This window comes from Podarcis vaucheri (assembly GCF_965113315.1).
Source record: "Podarcis vaucheri genome assembly, chromosome: 6".
Classification (NCBI taxonomy): Eukaryota; Metazoa; Chordata; class Lepidosauria; order Squamata; family Lacertidae; genus Podarcis; species Podarcis vaucheri.
Genome location: NC_138764.1, coordinates 9,140,791 through 9,156,884, shown reverse-complemented (window position 1 = coordinate 9,156,884; position 16,094 = coordinate 9,140,791). Strand labels below are relative to the sequence as shown.

The 16,094-nt window shown below is 45.7% G+C and overlaps 1 protein-coding gene across 2 annotated transcripts in view; it reads left to right on the top strand.

Annotated features, from left to right (window-relative positions):
* ASTN1 (astrotactin 1) overlaps positions 1 to 16,094 on the top strand; it is a 219,908-nt gene that overhangs the window by 118,458 nt on the left and 85,356 nt on the right. For both annotated transcript variants that reach the window (XM_082229018.1, XM_082229017.1), the window contains exon 8: positions 2,500 to 2,584. In XM_082229018.1, coding sequence (XP_082085144.1) covers positions 2,500 to 2,584 — 85 coding nt within the window. The remainder of the gene's footprint in view (positions 1 to 2,499; positions 2,585 to 16,094) is intronic.

Here is a 16,094-nt window from a genome sequence, read left to right as displayed (position 1 = left end):
TCTTTCCAGGCACAGACTCACTCTTAAAAGCTCCATGTCAGATCTTGGGGTTGTTGTTTTTTGGCCCCAGAGTGTTTCCTAAAAAACCCTCTCTAGTGCTCAGTCGGAGCAAACATCAATCGGTTTGCTCCAATTGAGCTTTAAAGAACAGGTTTTCACAGGGAAAGCTCCAGAGCAAAACAAATTTTGTGCTTGGACATGGACCTTTAAGGCACAGACCATGCCTGCAAAAAAGTAGAGTGAACTCCTTTAAAATGGGAAGAAAAGTACCTCTGAGGGTGTGCAGAATGCCTTTACCTCATCACTGTGAACAAGAGCAGTGTTCCAAACTGAGGGCATTTGGGAAAATGTTGCCTGCAAGCATGTCTTTAGGCAGAGGCTTCAGTATAAGAGCTGCACCTACAGTCTGGAGAAAAACTCGCAGCTGGTTTCTTGTACCTGTCTCTCCCTCTCCCTTGTTCCAGCAACCAGGGCTGGCCCAGGACATTTTGCCACTCATGGGGGTAACCCAAGCCTTTCTATCCTTTTGCTTGAAAAACTTACCAGCCCAGTGGAAGAAGACACTTTTCTCTTTTTTAATGCTCATCCTAGTAGATAGTTTATCAGTGAATTAACGGATGGAGTGGAGAGTTGAACCTAGCCCTGGCCTTGCCCTGAATATTCCTGCCCTCTTATCTCCCACCTCTGTAAACCTTTGTTGCAGCTTGCCTGGCTTTTCCTTGCTCATTGAGCTGGAAGAAGCAAAGAGAACAGGAAAAAAGGAGGACAGCAGCAATCTTTAAACCAAAGAAAGGAGGTGAGCATCGAAAGATGCTGTAGAAAATAGTTAATTTGTTTGCAGAAGCAGTTGAGAAAGTGCTCTGCCAAAAGATAAAGGAACTTATTATTCAAGGGACAAGAAGTGACAGCCACATCTCACAAAGGGTATGATATGCTCAAAACACGTTAGGCAAAAAATTGGTCTGCTTCTGTAAAGAAACAATTTTCCACAGGGCTCTTTGACATCCACCTCCTTTTAAGCGTCTGATTTTGCATCGAACACTGAGGCTTTTGAAAGGAAAGGGGTAGTTTTGGTGAAGAGGTGTTTAGATGAACACATTTTATGGCTGCTTCTTTGCTTGTTTCAAATCACGCAACTTAAAGAATAACGGGATCAACAACTATCGTTTCTCTCATCTGCTTCATTAATGGGAATAAAAATTACGGAGGGTATCATATATTCAAGCTGGGATGATATTTCTCAGAAAAGAATCTTGCCTGGAGATGAAATGCTGGTTTCCAATATAGACCTACCTTAGAGCTAATCAGGAAGAAAGGTCCTGCAATGCACCATTTAGAATCTGAGAGAGGTGTCTGAGTAAATATATTTGTTGATGTATTTTGGAAGCAGTTGTCAGCCCTGAGTAGCTTGGGGAATGAAGGGCTACAGTAAGCGAGAGTACTGGATCCCCATTTAGCAGGCTGTGCCACCCAGTTTAGGGTAGGGGTGAGGAGCATTTCCTCGTGGGCAACCATCTGGGGCGTGTGCATGCTGCTGGGCATGGACGGGCAGAGTCAGAGGCAAAAGTGTGTGTAGCAACAAGTACAGAAGACAAAGAGCTTTCTGTAGACACATCTCTCCACCTTCCAGGCAAGCAAGAGACATTGCCACCGTTCAGGGACACATTTCACCCAGGCAAAAGGACTCCAGAAGTGCACAGAGCAGGTCTAATAAGGGAGTGTGGCCTTAGGAGGGAGAGCAAGCCTGAAGGGCTGCATTCCCCCCCCCATGGGCTGGAGGCTACCCCCACTGCTGGCTTAGGGAATCTCAGTTGTAGGCCCTGTGAGAAATTAGAGCCCAGTACTCCTTGTCCTAAGGGACATGGGTGGCGCTGTGGGTTAAACCACAGAGCCTAGGACTTGCCGATCAGAAGGTCGGCGGTTTGAATCCCCGTGATGGGGTGAGCTCCCATTTCACAGTCCCAGCTCCTGCCCACCTAGCAGTTCGAAATCACGACAAAGTGCAAGTAGATAAATAGGTACCGCTCCGGCGGGAAGGTAAACAGCGTTTCCGTGCACTGCTCTGGTTCGCCAGAAGCAGCTTAGTCCTGCTGGCCACATGACCCGGAAGCTGTATGCTGGGTCCCTCGGCCAATAAAGCGAGATAAGCGCCATAACCCCAGGGTCGTCCGCGACTGGACCTAATGGTCAGGGGTCCCTTTACCTTTACTCCTTGTCCTGGTTATTTTTCCTTTGTAGCAGGAGAATAGTGATCTAGTCATTGAACTAGTGACAGGGGAATGACAATAAATGCAGCTGAAGACTTGCATAAAGTATTATGATACTGGTCATTTTATTTCTGACTTCTTTCCTAAAAATTCCTGGCATGAAATTGGTCGTTTTCCACTGCTGCTACACACTTGAGTTGATGAGGTCCACCAGAAAAGCAAGGTCTCTTTCCCTGATACCCATACAATTTATTCATTATTTTCCTTCTCTTATTTCTCCTTCTGCCTCCAGGCGAGTGCCTTTGCTACGAAGGTTACATGAAGGATCCAGTGCATAAACACCTTTGCATCAGGAACGAATGGGGCACAAACCAAGGGTAGGTGACTTTTACAGGTCTCTAGAATCATTGCAAACCCTGAATGGAGAGGGCAGTCCTGCATGCCTGCCACTTATGATTGCTGCAGTCTCTAGTGAATTGCTCAGTGCAGTGTCTGCTGCAACTTCTTGGGGTCGGTATCAGCGGATGAAGTCCTTGCAACAGCCAGCAATATGCCCCTCCTGGCTCATTAAAGCTTGCCAAGGGACTGTTATTTATTCTCTTTTTTCTCTCCCCCCCCTTTTTTTGTTAGTGGCTTTAGCTTGCTCAAGGCAGCCTAAAGCTACTTACAACCAAAGTATGACCAAATGGATCTAGGCTGTGGTCAACACATCCTTGTGGGAGGGAGTGATCCTGGGAAAAAGCAGTGATCCCAACAACACCTGAAAAGCCCACTCTGGACCCACTGAGTTGTGACAGCTGCCACCCAGTCACAACTGAGAGTGGTGATGCAGCAGTTGCAAGTGCTGAAACAGATTAACTTGATGCATTTTGAGAGGGGTACAGGCCTGATTATGGGAGTGAATTGGCCTTGGCCACCTTGATGGGTGACCTTTAATGGGAGAAGGACAGGGAGATGTGATCCTGTTACACTTGATATCTCAGCTGTTTTTGACGCCATTATCCATGGTATCCTTTTGAGCTGCCTTAGTGAGATGGGTATGGGAAGCACTATTTTGCAGTGGCTCAGGCCCCACCTGCAGGGTCTGTATCAGAGAAAAGCATTGTGTGTTGGTTTTTTGGCCTCCTGGCAGTTGTGCTCTGGGTTGCTGCAGGGTACCATCTTGTCCACAATGCACTCTACATGGGGCTGCCCTTGAGGTTGGTCCAGAAGCTACAGCTGGTGCAAAATGCGGCAGCTCAGCTACTCCTTGGGGCAGGATATTGGCAACGTGTACCCCCCTCTATTGAAATACTTGCACTGGCTGCCAGTTAGCTACTGGGGTAAGTTCAAGGTGCTGGTTTTGGTCTATAAAGGCCTATACAGCCTGGAACCAGGATACCTGAGACTGTCATAGACCTGGTTGATCACTGCACTCTGCAGGTGAGAGCCTCCTGCAGATTCTGTCTTTTCAGAAGGTCCTTTCTGCAAAATGTAGGAATCAGGACTTTCGGTGCCGTCTCACCTCCGCTTTGGAATTCCCTCCCACCACATATTAAACATATTAGATCTTCCTCTTTCAACGGACCTTTTAAGTTCACAGAATCATAGAATTGTAGAGTTGGGAGGTACTCCAGGGGTCATCTAGTCCAACCCCCCGCAGTGCAAAAATCCTGCCCACAGAAAAGTTGAGATCTTTCCCAGTCAGGAATTGTTTTGAATATGCTTTAAAAAAAAAGGAGTTGTTGTTGTTGTTGTTGTTGTTGTTGTTGTTGTTGTTGTTGCTGCTGCTGCTGCTGCTGCTGCTGTTGTTGTTGCTGCTGCTGTTGTTTGCTTTATCACTTGTTGTTTGCCACACTGAGGTTCTTTGGAAAGAAGGGCAGGATAAAGGCAGTTCTTAGTAACTGCTCTGAAAGATATGCCTGTATTGCAAGCTAGCTAGCAAATTAGTAAAACTCCTCTGTCTAAGGACCAAAATTCCAAGGTTGTAAGTCATTAGTACAGTAGAGAGACAAGTGTATGGTTGCTGCTTTTATTGGCTTAAGTGCAAATGCACTCGTGTGTGTGTGTGTGTGTGTGTGTGTGTGAGAGAGAGAGAGAGAGAGAGAGAGAGAGAGAGCGCACTGCCCCCTAGTGTTCAGTAGTGCTTACACAGAAGACAAAGTTTGCAGGAGCATTCCTGAATGTCTCCATGTTCTAAGATTACCAGATCATTGCCCAGAGATCTCAGATTTGCCTTGAAGTAGCGCAAAGCAGCAAGAGGACCACTTTTCTGTGAATATAATATCAAATATAAATATAACTAAATCATAAAGCATAATCTTCCTTCCTGCCTGCCTGCCTGCCTGCCTGCAATTTTTTCTTTTGAATGTGAACAAGATTAAGGGATCATCATAATCATCATCAGTTTGTGATGGAATGTCATCAAGTCCTATTGCTCCCAGGGGGACTTTGTGAATCCGTGTGTGCTGCACCAAGAAGCCCTGTCTTCTCGCTACTAAGGCGGTGGGTGGATGAATAATCTTTTTCCGAAGTCTTGGAGGGAAAAAAATTGGAGTGGAATGAGAAGCGTGCAACCCTTGAACCTTCTTCTTAGGGAATCTAGTGGTCTTCTACCTGATTCTGAAGTAGACCATTGATCTGATCCCGGTCATGATCTGCCTGGATTGGATCAGGTGATTTTGCTTTGGTATCCAAGCACAGCAGATTTCTTCTCCATTCTTAGAGATGGGCAACATGATTGGCTTCTTATTTTGTTCTCTGTGAATGGTTTAAGCACTTTGATCATGCATGCTTTGTGAGTTGTGCTACAGACTTGATTCTGCACATTTATCATTATTTTTTATTACGGTCTTTTCCATGAGTATGACCCATCCAGAGTTAAGGATATTGAGATCTCAATGGGTTCAGTGGGAGAATCAAGTACATACTTAGGTCCCATTGATTCAAATTGAAGTTAACACTAAACTTTTTGTGTTTTGAGGTTGTGTTATATGAATCAATACATTCATAAATCATTTTCTGAGTATAGAAATGTGTACTCCTTTCCTTTGGAGCAAGGCTGGGGAGGGGGGGGGGTCTTGTCACCTTGGCAGCCCCATACATAATACCCAGGCTTGTCTTTTTTTTTGGGGGGGGGGTTCCCTGTTGTTATTATTATTTTGCTATTTGCACTTTAGATCTGTTGGATCCCCTCACTTTTCTTTTATTTCTTTTTTTCATTTTTTAAAAATCTGCTCCCAGCACTGCTGCCGAATTACCAGGAGAGCACAAGTGCTGACTTAAGTGTGTGGGAAATTGCTCAGATTAGAGCTTAATCATAGTGATGGCCTGTGTGCTAAGGAGAAAAGGGGTCTAGCCTGCTGGCATCCGTAAGAACGCTAAGTGTGGATTAATTATCCCTTCACACTCTTTAGCCACACTATCATAATCACAATCATGGTGGTTAAAGAATGTCAAAAGAGGGCAGAATTTGATTCTGTTCCCCCCCCTTCCCATTCAGCGCAGGTTTATGGCTGAAGTGGGGATTCTAATCCATGTTAATTAATGGAAGTAGTAGACCAGCAAGTTTAATTAAATTAAAATGCAGTGCAGTGTTCTTGTGTGAGAGAAAAGCCAGGCAAGCTCCATAAAGTTGTGCAGCTGTAGCTAAACCCCACATGCGTTCTCCCTGCCTCCCAATGACATGGCTTTGGTAAGTACTCTCATTGTTGGCGAGTCTCAGTGCATCGTGATTCAACACTCCCTGGGTTAATTAACAATAATTGCCCGTTAACATCCGAACGGGGAACCTATGGTGACCAGGATCAAAACAACCCAGGGTCCCAGGATTACTGCCTTTTTCAGTTTCCAGTAATCACAGTTTCCCAGTTTAGGAAATCCCAGACCGGGAAGGGAGGAGGGAAGGGGTGGCTTGTGGAGGTGTGAGGGCACAAGGACAAAACCTTTGCACTTACCTAACTGAGCCATGCATGTCCAGACTGAGCAGTCCAATTGCCAGCTCGCTTTGCTGGGGAAATGTGCAAGGCCGTTCAGTGACCAAGCTCAAGCACCTACTGCATTCTGTTGACATTACCCACACACTTCCCAGCATACCAAAGGGTTAGAAACTTGGCATTTAAAACTGAAAGCAAGAAAACAGAAAGCTCAATTCAGTACGACCTTTTCCTTTATATGGGGAAGGCTTTTATAAGAGCATGGGAACTTCAAGGAACTACAGAGATTTTTTTCTTACGGTAAGAAATACGTTTTTTTAAAAAAAGAAAGCGCAGAACTTGCCCTTGGTCATAAACACTCTAATCAGAACGTCTTTGGGCCTTTGCTTTTGAAATGTAGCTTCAGATAACACTCCTCCAGCTCACCATCACACGCCTGATCCGTCTCATCCTCCCACCCAAGTTCCCACTGCCTTTTCAGGGCTCTGTGATTTTCATCACTATCTGATTCTTCCAGGGGACGGATCCTATGTCTTCCAAGGCTTTGTTGTCCTCCCTTTGCTCTTATTTGTAACCCCCTAGGAGACTCATTTTGTCAATTTGCAGTGTATTTTTATTTTATCTGTTTGCTTACAAATCTTCAGAAAGAAACAGCACACCAAGCACACTTTTTGCCTCTCCTTGACCTGCCCAGCTACTCAAGATTGCATTTAGACCTTGCCGTTGCTGATATGCCTGCAGATGTGATTGTCCGCCAGTTAGTGCCTTCCTTCTCCTCCTTTTCCCCCTCTCTGCCTTCTGCTGGTCCTTGAGGGACACAGTTACCTTCAGATGCCCTCTTGTCTCTCTCTGGCTCATTTGTTCCCCCCTTTTTATATTCTTCCATCTCCTAGCCTATGTCCTCCCATGGCATGTAAGGTTCTCTGAGGCTGCCTTGCACAAGTTCTGTACCCAGAGTGGAATGAAGTGGCTGAAGCAGATGAGTCTGATGGTTTGGAACCAAAAGCTGTTGGAGCAGGAGGCAGACTAAATGGTTATGAGCATACTTGGGAGGAACGGGATGCAGGTGGTGCTGTGGTCTAAACCACTGAGACTAGGGCTTGCTGATCGGAAGGTCAGCGGTTCGAATCCCCGTGACAGGGTGAGCTCCTGTTGCTTGGTCCCTGCTCCTGCCAACCTAGCAGTTCGAAAGCACGTCAAAGTGCAAGTAGATAAATAGGTACCGCTCTGGCAGGAAGTTAAATGGCGTTTCCGTGCGCTGCTCTGGTTTCGCCAGAAGTGGCTTAGTCATGCTGGCCGCATGACCCAGAAAAACTGTCTGCGGACAAACACTGGCTCCCTCAGCCAGTAAAGCGAGATGAGCGCCGCAATCCCAGAGTCGTTCACGACTGGACCTAACTGTCAGGGGTCCTTTACCTTTATACTTGGGAGGAGATGGATTAGTTAGGTCTGTAAAGAGAATGTTATTGCTTGTATGGTGTGGACTTCATGAACCCATAAATTCTGGGTTCAAATGCCCCCTCATCCTCAGAGCTCATTGGCTAACAGTTGGCCACTGTATGAGCCACTCCCATCTCTCAGCGTTGTAGAATCATAGAATCATAGAGTTGGAAGAGACCACAAGGGCCATCGAGTCCAACCCCCTGCCAAGCAGGAAACACCATCAGAGCACTCCTGACATATGGTTGTCAAGCCTCTTGTAAAGAGGTATAGACCATTTGCACTTTTTTTAAAATAAAGCGGTTACTGGGGGCGTAGTATAGGGGACACTGTTGGGTCTCAGATGATAGGCAAGTTTTCGGATCTCCCCTCAGCCATGAAGTTTACTAAATGGCCTTTACTCACTCAGTATCTTTCAGCCTAACCCACCTCACAGGTTAGTTCCATGTTTTGTATGTAATCATAATGCATTTACATAATTCTGAGTTCACTGGCCCAGCCCAAATAATTTTAGCATCTGAGGGCAGAAAATCCAAATGTGCTCTCACCATCCACCTACAGCAGTAAAAAGGACCTAAAATGGGTGTGATGTGGCCAAATAGACATTTTTATAAACATCAAGTCTAACAAGATGCCATCAAAGACAAGATCAGCAGTAGCTCATGGGGCACGACTTCAGCCGTGTTGTGTCCATCATGCCATAACTATGTATTTCATGTTCTATCTAAACAGTTTGCACTGAATACATGCAGTAACTGGCAACTAACTGTCCTTTAACAGCATCCGGAATCTGATGCCAAAAATCATCATCTGCCTCATATTGTAGGAAAAGCCCTTTGGCTGCATGGATCTGCTTTGTTGATGATGTAGCTTCAAACTAGGGAAGAAGGGGGTGGAAAGCCTGCAGCTCCATTTATTTCCTTTCCCCCTTTAGGCTGGCTCAAGGACTGGGTTAAGCGGCTGGTGGGATACAGGCAGCTGATTTCTCACCAGTAAATGTCTCTGGCAGGAAAGACTGCAGACTGCAGTGTGCGTTCAAGTGGCCTGCTTTGAGCAATTTGGGATTTAGTAGCCATCAAACAACGCAATTTATTGCACTCATCCTGCAAATGAGCTTGAAGGAAAGGGGCTGGATTGTCTGGGTCAGACCATTGACCCTATCAGCTCTTGTGCCATGAACCACTTGACATTCTTCACAGCAGATTAGAGCTTCACGGTCTCGGGGCATATTCCTAACTGCAGGAAAGAGAACTTCTAGGTACCAAATTATAAGAAGGAAAAACAATAACAGCCACATGGGCTGCCTAGATTAGAACCGAGTTGAAACTTGGGGGGGGGGAGTTAGTGCACCCCTGAAATATGACCCCCCCCAACAATAGGTTGACAAAGGAGCTCAGATGATATGACCATGTTTGTGGAAGAAAGGAACACATCCTCTTTGAGCTTCTGCGCAGCTCAAATGCCTCGCCATGGGAGATATTCCCTCTTCTCTGTCCTTAGTGACTTCAGTGCATCAGGTGACACACTCCTCACACGATCCCTATTTGGCTGGAACTACAATACCTTCTCCACTCACCTGGCAGTGAGCTCCATTGAACTCAATACGATTTTAAAATTTGTGAGCAAAATTTTGATAATGCAGTACTCCCGTCTGGATAAATTGGGGGGGGGGGAGGAAAGTCAAGGGTAGGGAGGAGGGGGCTGCTTCTAAAAATAGACACCCCCTTTGCTTTAACTATGATTTGTTTGCATACTTCAAGGCTACTCTTGTTTCTTCATCCCCTCTCACTTTCCCGCTGCCAAAGAATTAATCTCAGAGCATGGGCACGACTTCTGGCTTATGTAGCTGTGCACAGCTCCAGGTCCACTTGCTGGCTCTCTCTCTCCATAGCAACAACACCATCTTCAAAATCATCTGTAGAATGTAGAAGCAGGGCAGTCAAGTAAATGCAGTGGGTGGCTTGTTGTGAAAAATGCTCATTTATAAGAGGATAACTGAAGTGCTCAAAGGAAAAGGATTCAGGACATAGTTTGGCACAAGACTCATATGCCAGGCAGGGCCGTCTTAAGTATATCCGGCGCCGTGGTGCAAATATCCCTCTGGTGCCCCCCCCCTTCCCAGGGTTGCTGACCTTTTTAATGCACTGCCAGCACCTTTGTGGGGCTGGAGGAGGCGGGCAGCGGCTGAGGAAGAGGCGATGAGGGCTGCGAGCTGATGCTGGGAGGTGCTGTGCCCAGCCTCCGCCTCTTCCCTGGCGCCCGTGCCGTGGTGGCCATGGCAGGTAGAGGCTCTGGGTGCGGCGCTTCAGCGTGGCATGGCAGAGGCAGGTGAAGGCAGCGAGCTGATGCTGGGAGTCGCCACGTCCAGTCGCTGCCTCTTCCCTGGCGCCCTCCAGAACTTGGCACCTTGCGCCACTTGCCTCTATGGGCAAAATGCCCATGGTGCCAGGTCTGCTTGCTGCAACTTGGGCAGGGGTGGCCCTGGAGTCAAGGCTTAGAAAGGCATTGGAACCATGTTCCCTGGTCTCACAGGAGATGCCGGTCATCTTGAGGAAGCTGTGGAAGACGTTGCAAGTTGGATGAGCGGTTGTTTGGCCAGGGAGGGTTTCCTCTGAACTCAGTTGGGTGTCTGGGAACCAGGTTGAGGAGAGAGCCTTTATTCCCTCTTTATTCTCTCCCTACCGGGGCAGCCCCAGGCAAAAGACCCCATGTATCCTGCACAGTCCTTTCCCAAGCTGCCCTACATAGAATTTTCTTATGGAAGGGGAGATTTATTTTTAGAGTAGTGAGCAAAAACTTTATACTTCTCTTGTCTAATTACACTTTTAGTGCACCCCTATCTTTGGCAGGATGCCCTTTTTGAAGTCATTAGTCTTCTCAGCAGGAAGAGATGATCATCAAAGACTCTGTTTCCCAGCAACCCCTGCTGTGTCGTTATGCACCAGAGGATTGCTGAGAGAGCCTGCTAAGTCTGCTCTTTGCTTCCCCAGCCTTAAGCAGAGATTTCTTTGAACTGGGGCCCAGGGAGAGGGCTGCCGACTCTCTATCTCCAGACTCCTTTCTGAGAATTTCATTTTGAAACCAATTTAGCAATTAAAAGCAGCACAGGACATCAGAAAATGCAGGACAGAGGATTGTGAAATAAATAGCTGTGCAGAATTGTCCTAAAAGGGGTAGGGTGGGGGGGGGGAGCTTCTTCTCTGTTGGGTCCATGAACCCCTCCCAGATTATGCGCTGCGTACTGCAGGTAGGGCCTGTAATCCTATGCAAACTGGTTATACAGTATACAAAGGCTACATATCGCTACCAAAGGGCAAGTCACCCAATGCCGCGTTTTTTTGTTTCTCCTGAAGCAAACTTTGGGATTTCTTTTCAGGCAAACGGTCTGAAGAATTCTGATGGAACCCAAAATATTCCAACGCTACTAGCAAAATATCAGAAGAAACCTGCTAGATCAAACCAAAGGCCTATCTGGTACAACATCCTGTTTTCCAAAGTACAGTATTACCTCAGGTTAAGAACTTAATTCATTCTGGAGATCTGTTCTTAACCTGAAGCTGTTCTTAATCTGAAGCACCACTTTGGGGCATCCTACTGCCACCGTGCCGCCAGAGCACGATTTCTGTTCTCATTCTGAAGCAAAGTTCTTAACCCAAGGTACTACTTCCAGGTAGGCGGAGTCTGTAACCTGAAGCATCTCTAACCCGAGGTACCACTGTAGCCAGTCAGATGCCTTTGGGGACAGATGCCTTTGCACAAGACTTGGCATCAGGTGTGAAATGAAAAGAAAAGAAGGGAAAGCCCTTGGTCGGTTGACTGGTTAAATATAGTCAAATGTTTGTTTAATTTTGTCAGAACAATAAGAAACAACAGAAATAATTATACTATTTAGAAAAATTACTTTCTTCTGAGAAGCCTGTACTCTTTCTAATTAGGAGAATCGCTACCACATTCTTTTGACTTCAACTGATGGGTGAGGACCCACAAGTTGTATCCCTTTTGCATCCCTCCATAGGTGACCTTAGGTGAGTCACAGCAATTGTGCCATCCACTGCCATGCCTTTTCTGTTGTTAAGGTAAAGGTACCCCTGCCCGTGCGGGCCAGTCGTGTCCTACTCTAGGGTTGTGTGCCCATCTCACTTAAGAGGCCGGGCCCAGCGCTATCCAGAGACACTTCCGGGTCACGTGGCCAGCGTGGCGAAGCTGCTCTGGCGAGCCGGCACCAGCGCAGCACACGGAACGCCGTTTACCTTCCCGCTAGAAAGCGGTACCTATTTATCTACTTGCACTTAGTGGTGCTTTCGAACTGCTAGGTGGGCAGAAGCTGGGACCGAAAGACGGGAGCCCACCCCGCCATGCGATCGGCAAGCCCTAGGTGCTGAGGTTTTACCCACAGCGCCACCCGCGTTCCTGTTTTTGTTGTTACCTAGCTTTAAAAACGTGGGTGGCGCTGTGGTCTAAACCACTGAGCCTAGGGCTTGCTGATCAGAAGGTCGGCGGTTCGAATCCCCACGACAGGTTGAGCTCCCATTGCTCGGTCCCTGCTCCTGCCAACCTAGCAGTTCAAAAGCACAAAGTGCAAGTAGATAAATAGGTACCGCTCCGGTGGGAAGGTAAAGGGCGTTTCCGTGCTCTGCTCTGGTTCGCGGCAACCCCAGAGTCGTCCGTGACTGGACCTAACAGTCAGGGGTCCCTTTACCTTTACCTTTACAAAAGGAACAACAAAAGAATGGAAACACAATTACAAGATGCAAAGGGAAACAAGTTACAGATAGGTAGCCGTGTTGGTCTGCCATTGTCAAAATAAAAAATTCCTTCCAGTAGCACCTTAAAGACCAACTAAGTTAGTTCTTGGTATGAGCTTTCGTGTGCATGCACACTTCTTCAGGGAAACAAGGATCACATGACACTAAAAGCTCTCCTTAACAATGTTGTAGGAAATCAAATGCTCCTAAGTTGTTTTGAGCTGAGCAGAGACCTGAAGCTGCTATTTGCATTTCCAGGGAAGCTCCCATTGGCACCCAGGGAGGATTTCCTTGAAATGCAAATAGAAGGATTAGAAGGGGAAAGTTGTTAGGGCTGTGGGGAAGAGTAAACATTCCCTCCTTATGGGTCCTGAGGTTGCTCAGGCTTCCCTGCAGCTCCTGTTTCCACAACAAAATTGTGCATGCTCATTCCACACAACTAACATGTCTCATTTCAGCCTTGCATCCCAGTAAGTAAAGAATGCAGTCTTACTTGACTATTAACAGCACAATCCTATGCTTGCCTACTCAGATGTCAGCCCCACTAAGTTCAATGGGACATCCCAAGATAACTGTGTATATAGGCTTGTAGCCTGAGTGTGTTAGATATACTCATATCTCTTAGGCCCCAGACTATTTCACAGTGGCTCTGATCTACCACAATGCATTTGGCTTTCCTTTGAATAAATGTTTTGGTTTTTTCCACATTCCATAGGAATTGTGCAGTTTGATGTCTGCGGGTACAGATCAATATTGTTCTATTTATGGAGATGGTTAGCTATGACCTTCATGATGTGAGATGGCTCATTAGGACCGAAATTTTACACTTACCTGGTAGAAAGTCCCAACAAAATCAAGGGAGTTTACTTCTGAGTAAACATGTTGAGGTGTGCCCTGTAAGAGCCATATTTGGTGTGGTACAACACACAATTTTTTTCATAGAACGCACAGCAACTGTCTCCATGTATGAATCATTTCTCCTTGCCGTCCCCAAGAAATGGATTCACTGCCTCGTTTTAGGTGTCTCCGCTATTATTTTCTTCAATTTTGTAGGGTTATGACATCAATTAGTACATCTTAAAAGGGAAATTAGACACTAATAATAAAGTAGTGGTTTTAAATATTTATTTAACAATAATGTATGATTAAAACATGTTTTAATGTTCATAAATGGATTCTTTGATCTCCAAAATGATGGCGGGAGGCGAGGGGGACATCATATGCCTACTCATTGGGGATGAGCCATAACTCAGGTGCAGGCAGAAGATTCTCAGTTTATTAATTTCCCCACAATTAGCCCTGCTGACATTTGTTTCCCTGGCATTCATTCTCTCTGTGCTCTTCCCAATGGTCATTTTTCCTCTGGTTACTAAGTGTACTTTTGCACAAGTAGCAGTACACAATGACAAGCTGAATTCTACAAGTTGTATAAACAGTAATTGAGATACTTGGAATAATTTGGTTTAATTTCCAAAGAAGGGTGTCAGTCATATATATGATTTGAACTTCTTAGGGTAGTTCTCTGCTACCCTTACTTTGACAAAGCTGGCCCCATGGAAGATTTCCCTTCTGTTTTCACAATTGCATCTCTACTTCACAGTTTGTGATGCTGATCTTTACGCATACCATTGTGCTTTCAGGTTGCTGCATAAAATGTGAAGTAGCCATGGAATCCATTTAAGACTAGATTCAGAATAGCTTTTACAAAGAGCTGAAAGCAGTTTGAGAGAGGCATCATTTCCTGTGGTGTACGCACGCATTTCCTTTTTCCACTGTTGACCTTGCTTAAACAGGTTTTGAAACAAATACTTAAAAAAAAGCAAAAACCCAACAACATTATTTATTAAAAGTTTGTCCTGCTCTTCCATCTTTTATCCTTGCAAATAACTTCCATGGTAGTTTTGGCTAGTACTGAGTGTCCTATTTGCATCCCATGAGCTTTTGGACTGAGCAGGAATTTGAACAAAGATCTCTTCAAAATCCAGCACTGTATCCCAGCCTTTCCCAACCTGGTGCCCTCCGGACGTTTTGGAACATCAGGCTGATGGGAATCATAGTCCAAAACATTTGGAGGACACCAGGTTGAGAGAAGCTGCTCTGTCCAGTCTACCAATCTGCAAAGCCTATTTGACCAGGGATGAAATAATAATAATAATAATAATAAATTTTATTTATATCCCGCCCTCCCCAGCCGAAGCCGGGCTCAGGGCGGCTAACAACAATAAAACAGTACAAAGGTACAACATAAACAACATTCTAAAATCATTCATTATAAAAATTAATTAATTCAAGCCACTAGCAACCATTGGGCCAGAGCTCTGCGAAGATTGCCGAGGGAGGGAGTCAGGCTGTGCCCTGGCCAAAGGCCTGGTGGAACAGCTCTGTCTTGCAGGCCCTGCGGAAGGATGTCAAGTCCCGCAGGGCCCTGAAAGTGGAATGAGCTTATATACCACAAAATGCCTCTTTCAAAGTGCTTTCAACTCCAGGAAAAAAAATGTTAACTGTCTCTAGATTTCATTTACCAGTAATTGCGTACAGCTGGAGCTTCAACACTTTATCTCTTAGCAGAAGCAGCAGAGAAACATTCTTTATAGCTTCTCCCCTTCTCCCCTTTTCTATTTCCCATTTTTTTTATCAATTTATTTAGGCATAGGAAGAATTCTAACATGCCCACCTCCCTTTAATCTTATTTTCTGCAGACTAAATGTTTCCAGTTCCTTATAGAAGGCATGTAACAGTTCCATTTCTGAAGTCCCATTAGGACCTACTGCATGTATGTAGCTTACCCATTCTGTCAGGCCTCTCTCCTGGATGAGTCTCCCGAGCTGTTATAATAGGGTGGGGGCAGGTGGGGGGGTCATTATCTGTCTCTCCTTTGAAGTTTTCAGCTTTCAATTCAGAAATAGGTAGCTGCAGAGCAATATTTAATTCAGATACCACTCTCTGTCTCTTCTCCCTCCCCCCTTTCTCCTGAAGCTTACACTATTTATAGGTGTACTTGAAAGCAAGTCAGCTATATAAGTAGCTCATTACCGGCCCCACATTTCACATTTAATGAGTTCTGCTGCAATTCTACCATTGGTTTCTGAAGCTTAGCCTCCACGTTGCACAATGGTTTCCATAGCAGGGATCCCAGTGGCTTTCAGGTCCGATTCTGTTTCAGCCAATTTCCTTCTGCTTGTAGACTTGAAACAGTTCACAGAGGAGGAAAAATTGACAGAATTTTGTTTTCAGAGAGCCAACTGGGGCTCGGCTACATTTTATTTTAGCTGGCATCCTAGTTGGAGGTGGTGACAGATCGTCCTAAAGACTAGGTCTTCTTTTGTTGTACAGGCCACACTGGCCTGCATGGGGCCATACTAATGACCCAAGAAGCCAAATGTCTCTAAATTCCTGCTGGTCAATATGTGTTTTGAAAGGAAAGGAAGCTTGGTGATTGAACTTATTTCACTTCTAGCCGACTCTTTTCTCTGCGTAGTTGAGAAGTAGCTCCCTTTCTATTCTGCTTGATGAAGAGTTTTGATTAACTCAACAACATCTGTACTCCAGTCCTGCTGAAACAGAGGTCATAGCTTAGCAGCAGAGCTCCCAGGTTGAAGCCTTGGTGGCTCCAACTGAAAAGTTCCCCTGTAGGTGATCTCATTGAACAGCCACGGCAAGCCACAGTCAGCCTTGGGTTAGAAAGGCAAGGTTCTAAAGCTGTGACCTATGGTCAAGAAGGCAAACACTACAGCCAGTGTCTCTTATCCTATTCAGTTACATATTGACATATATGGGTCAGCGTCTTC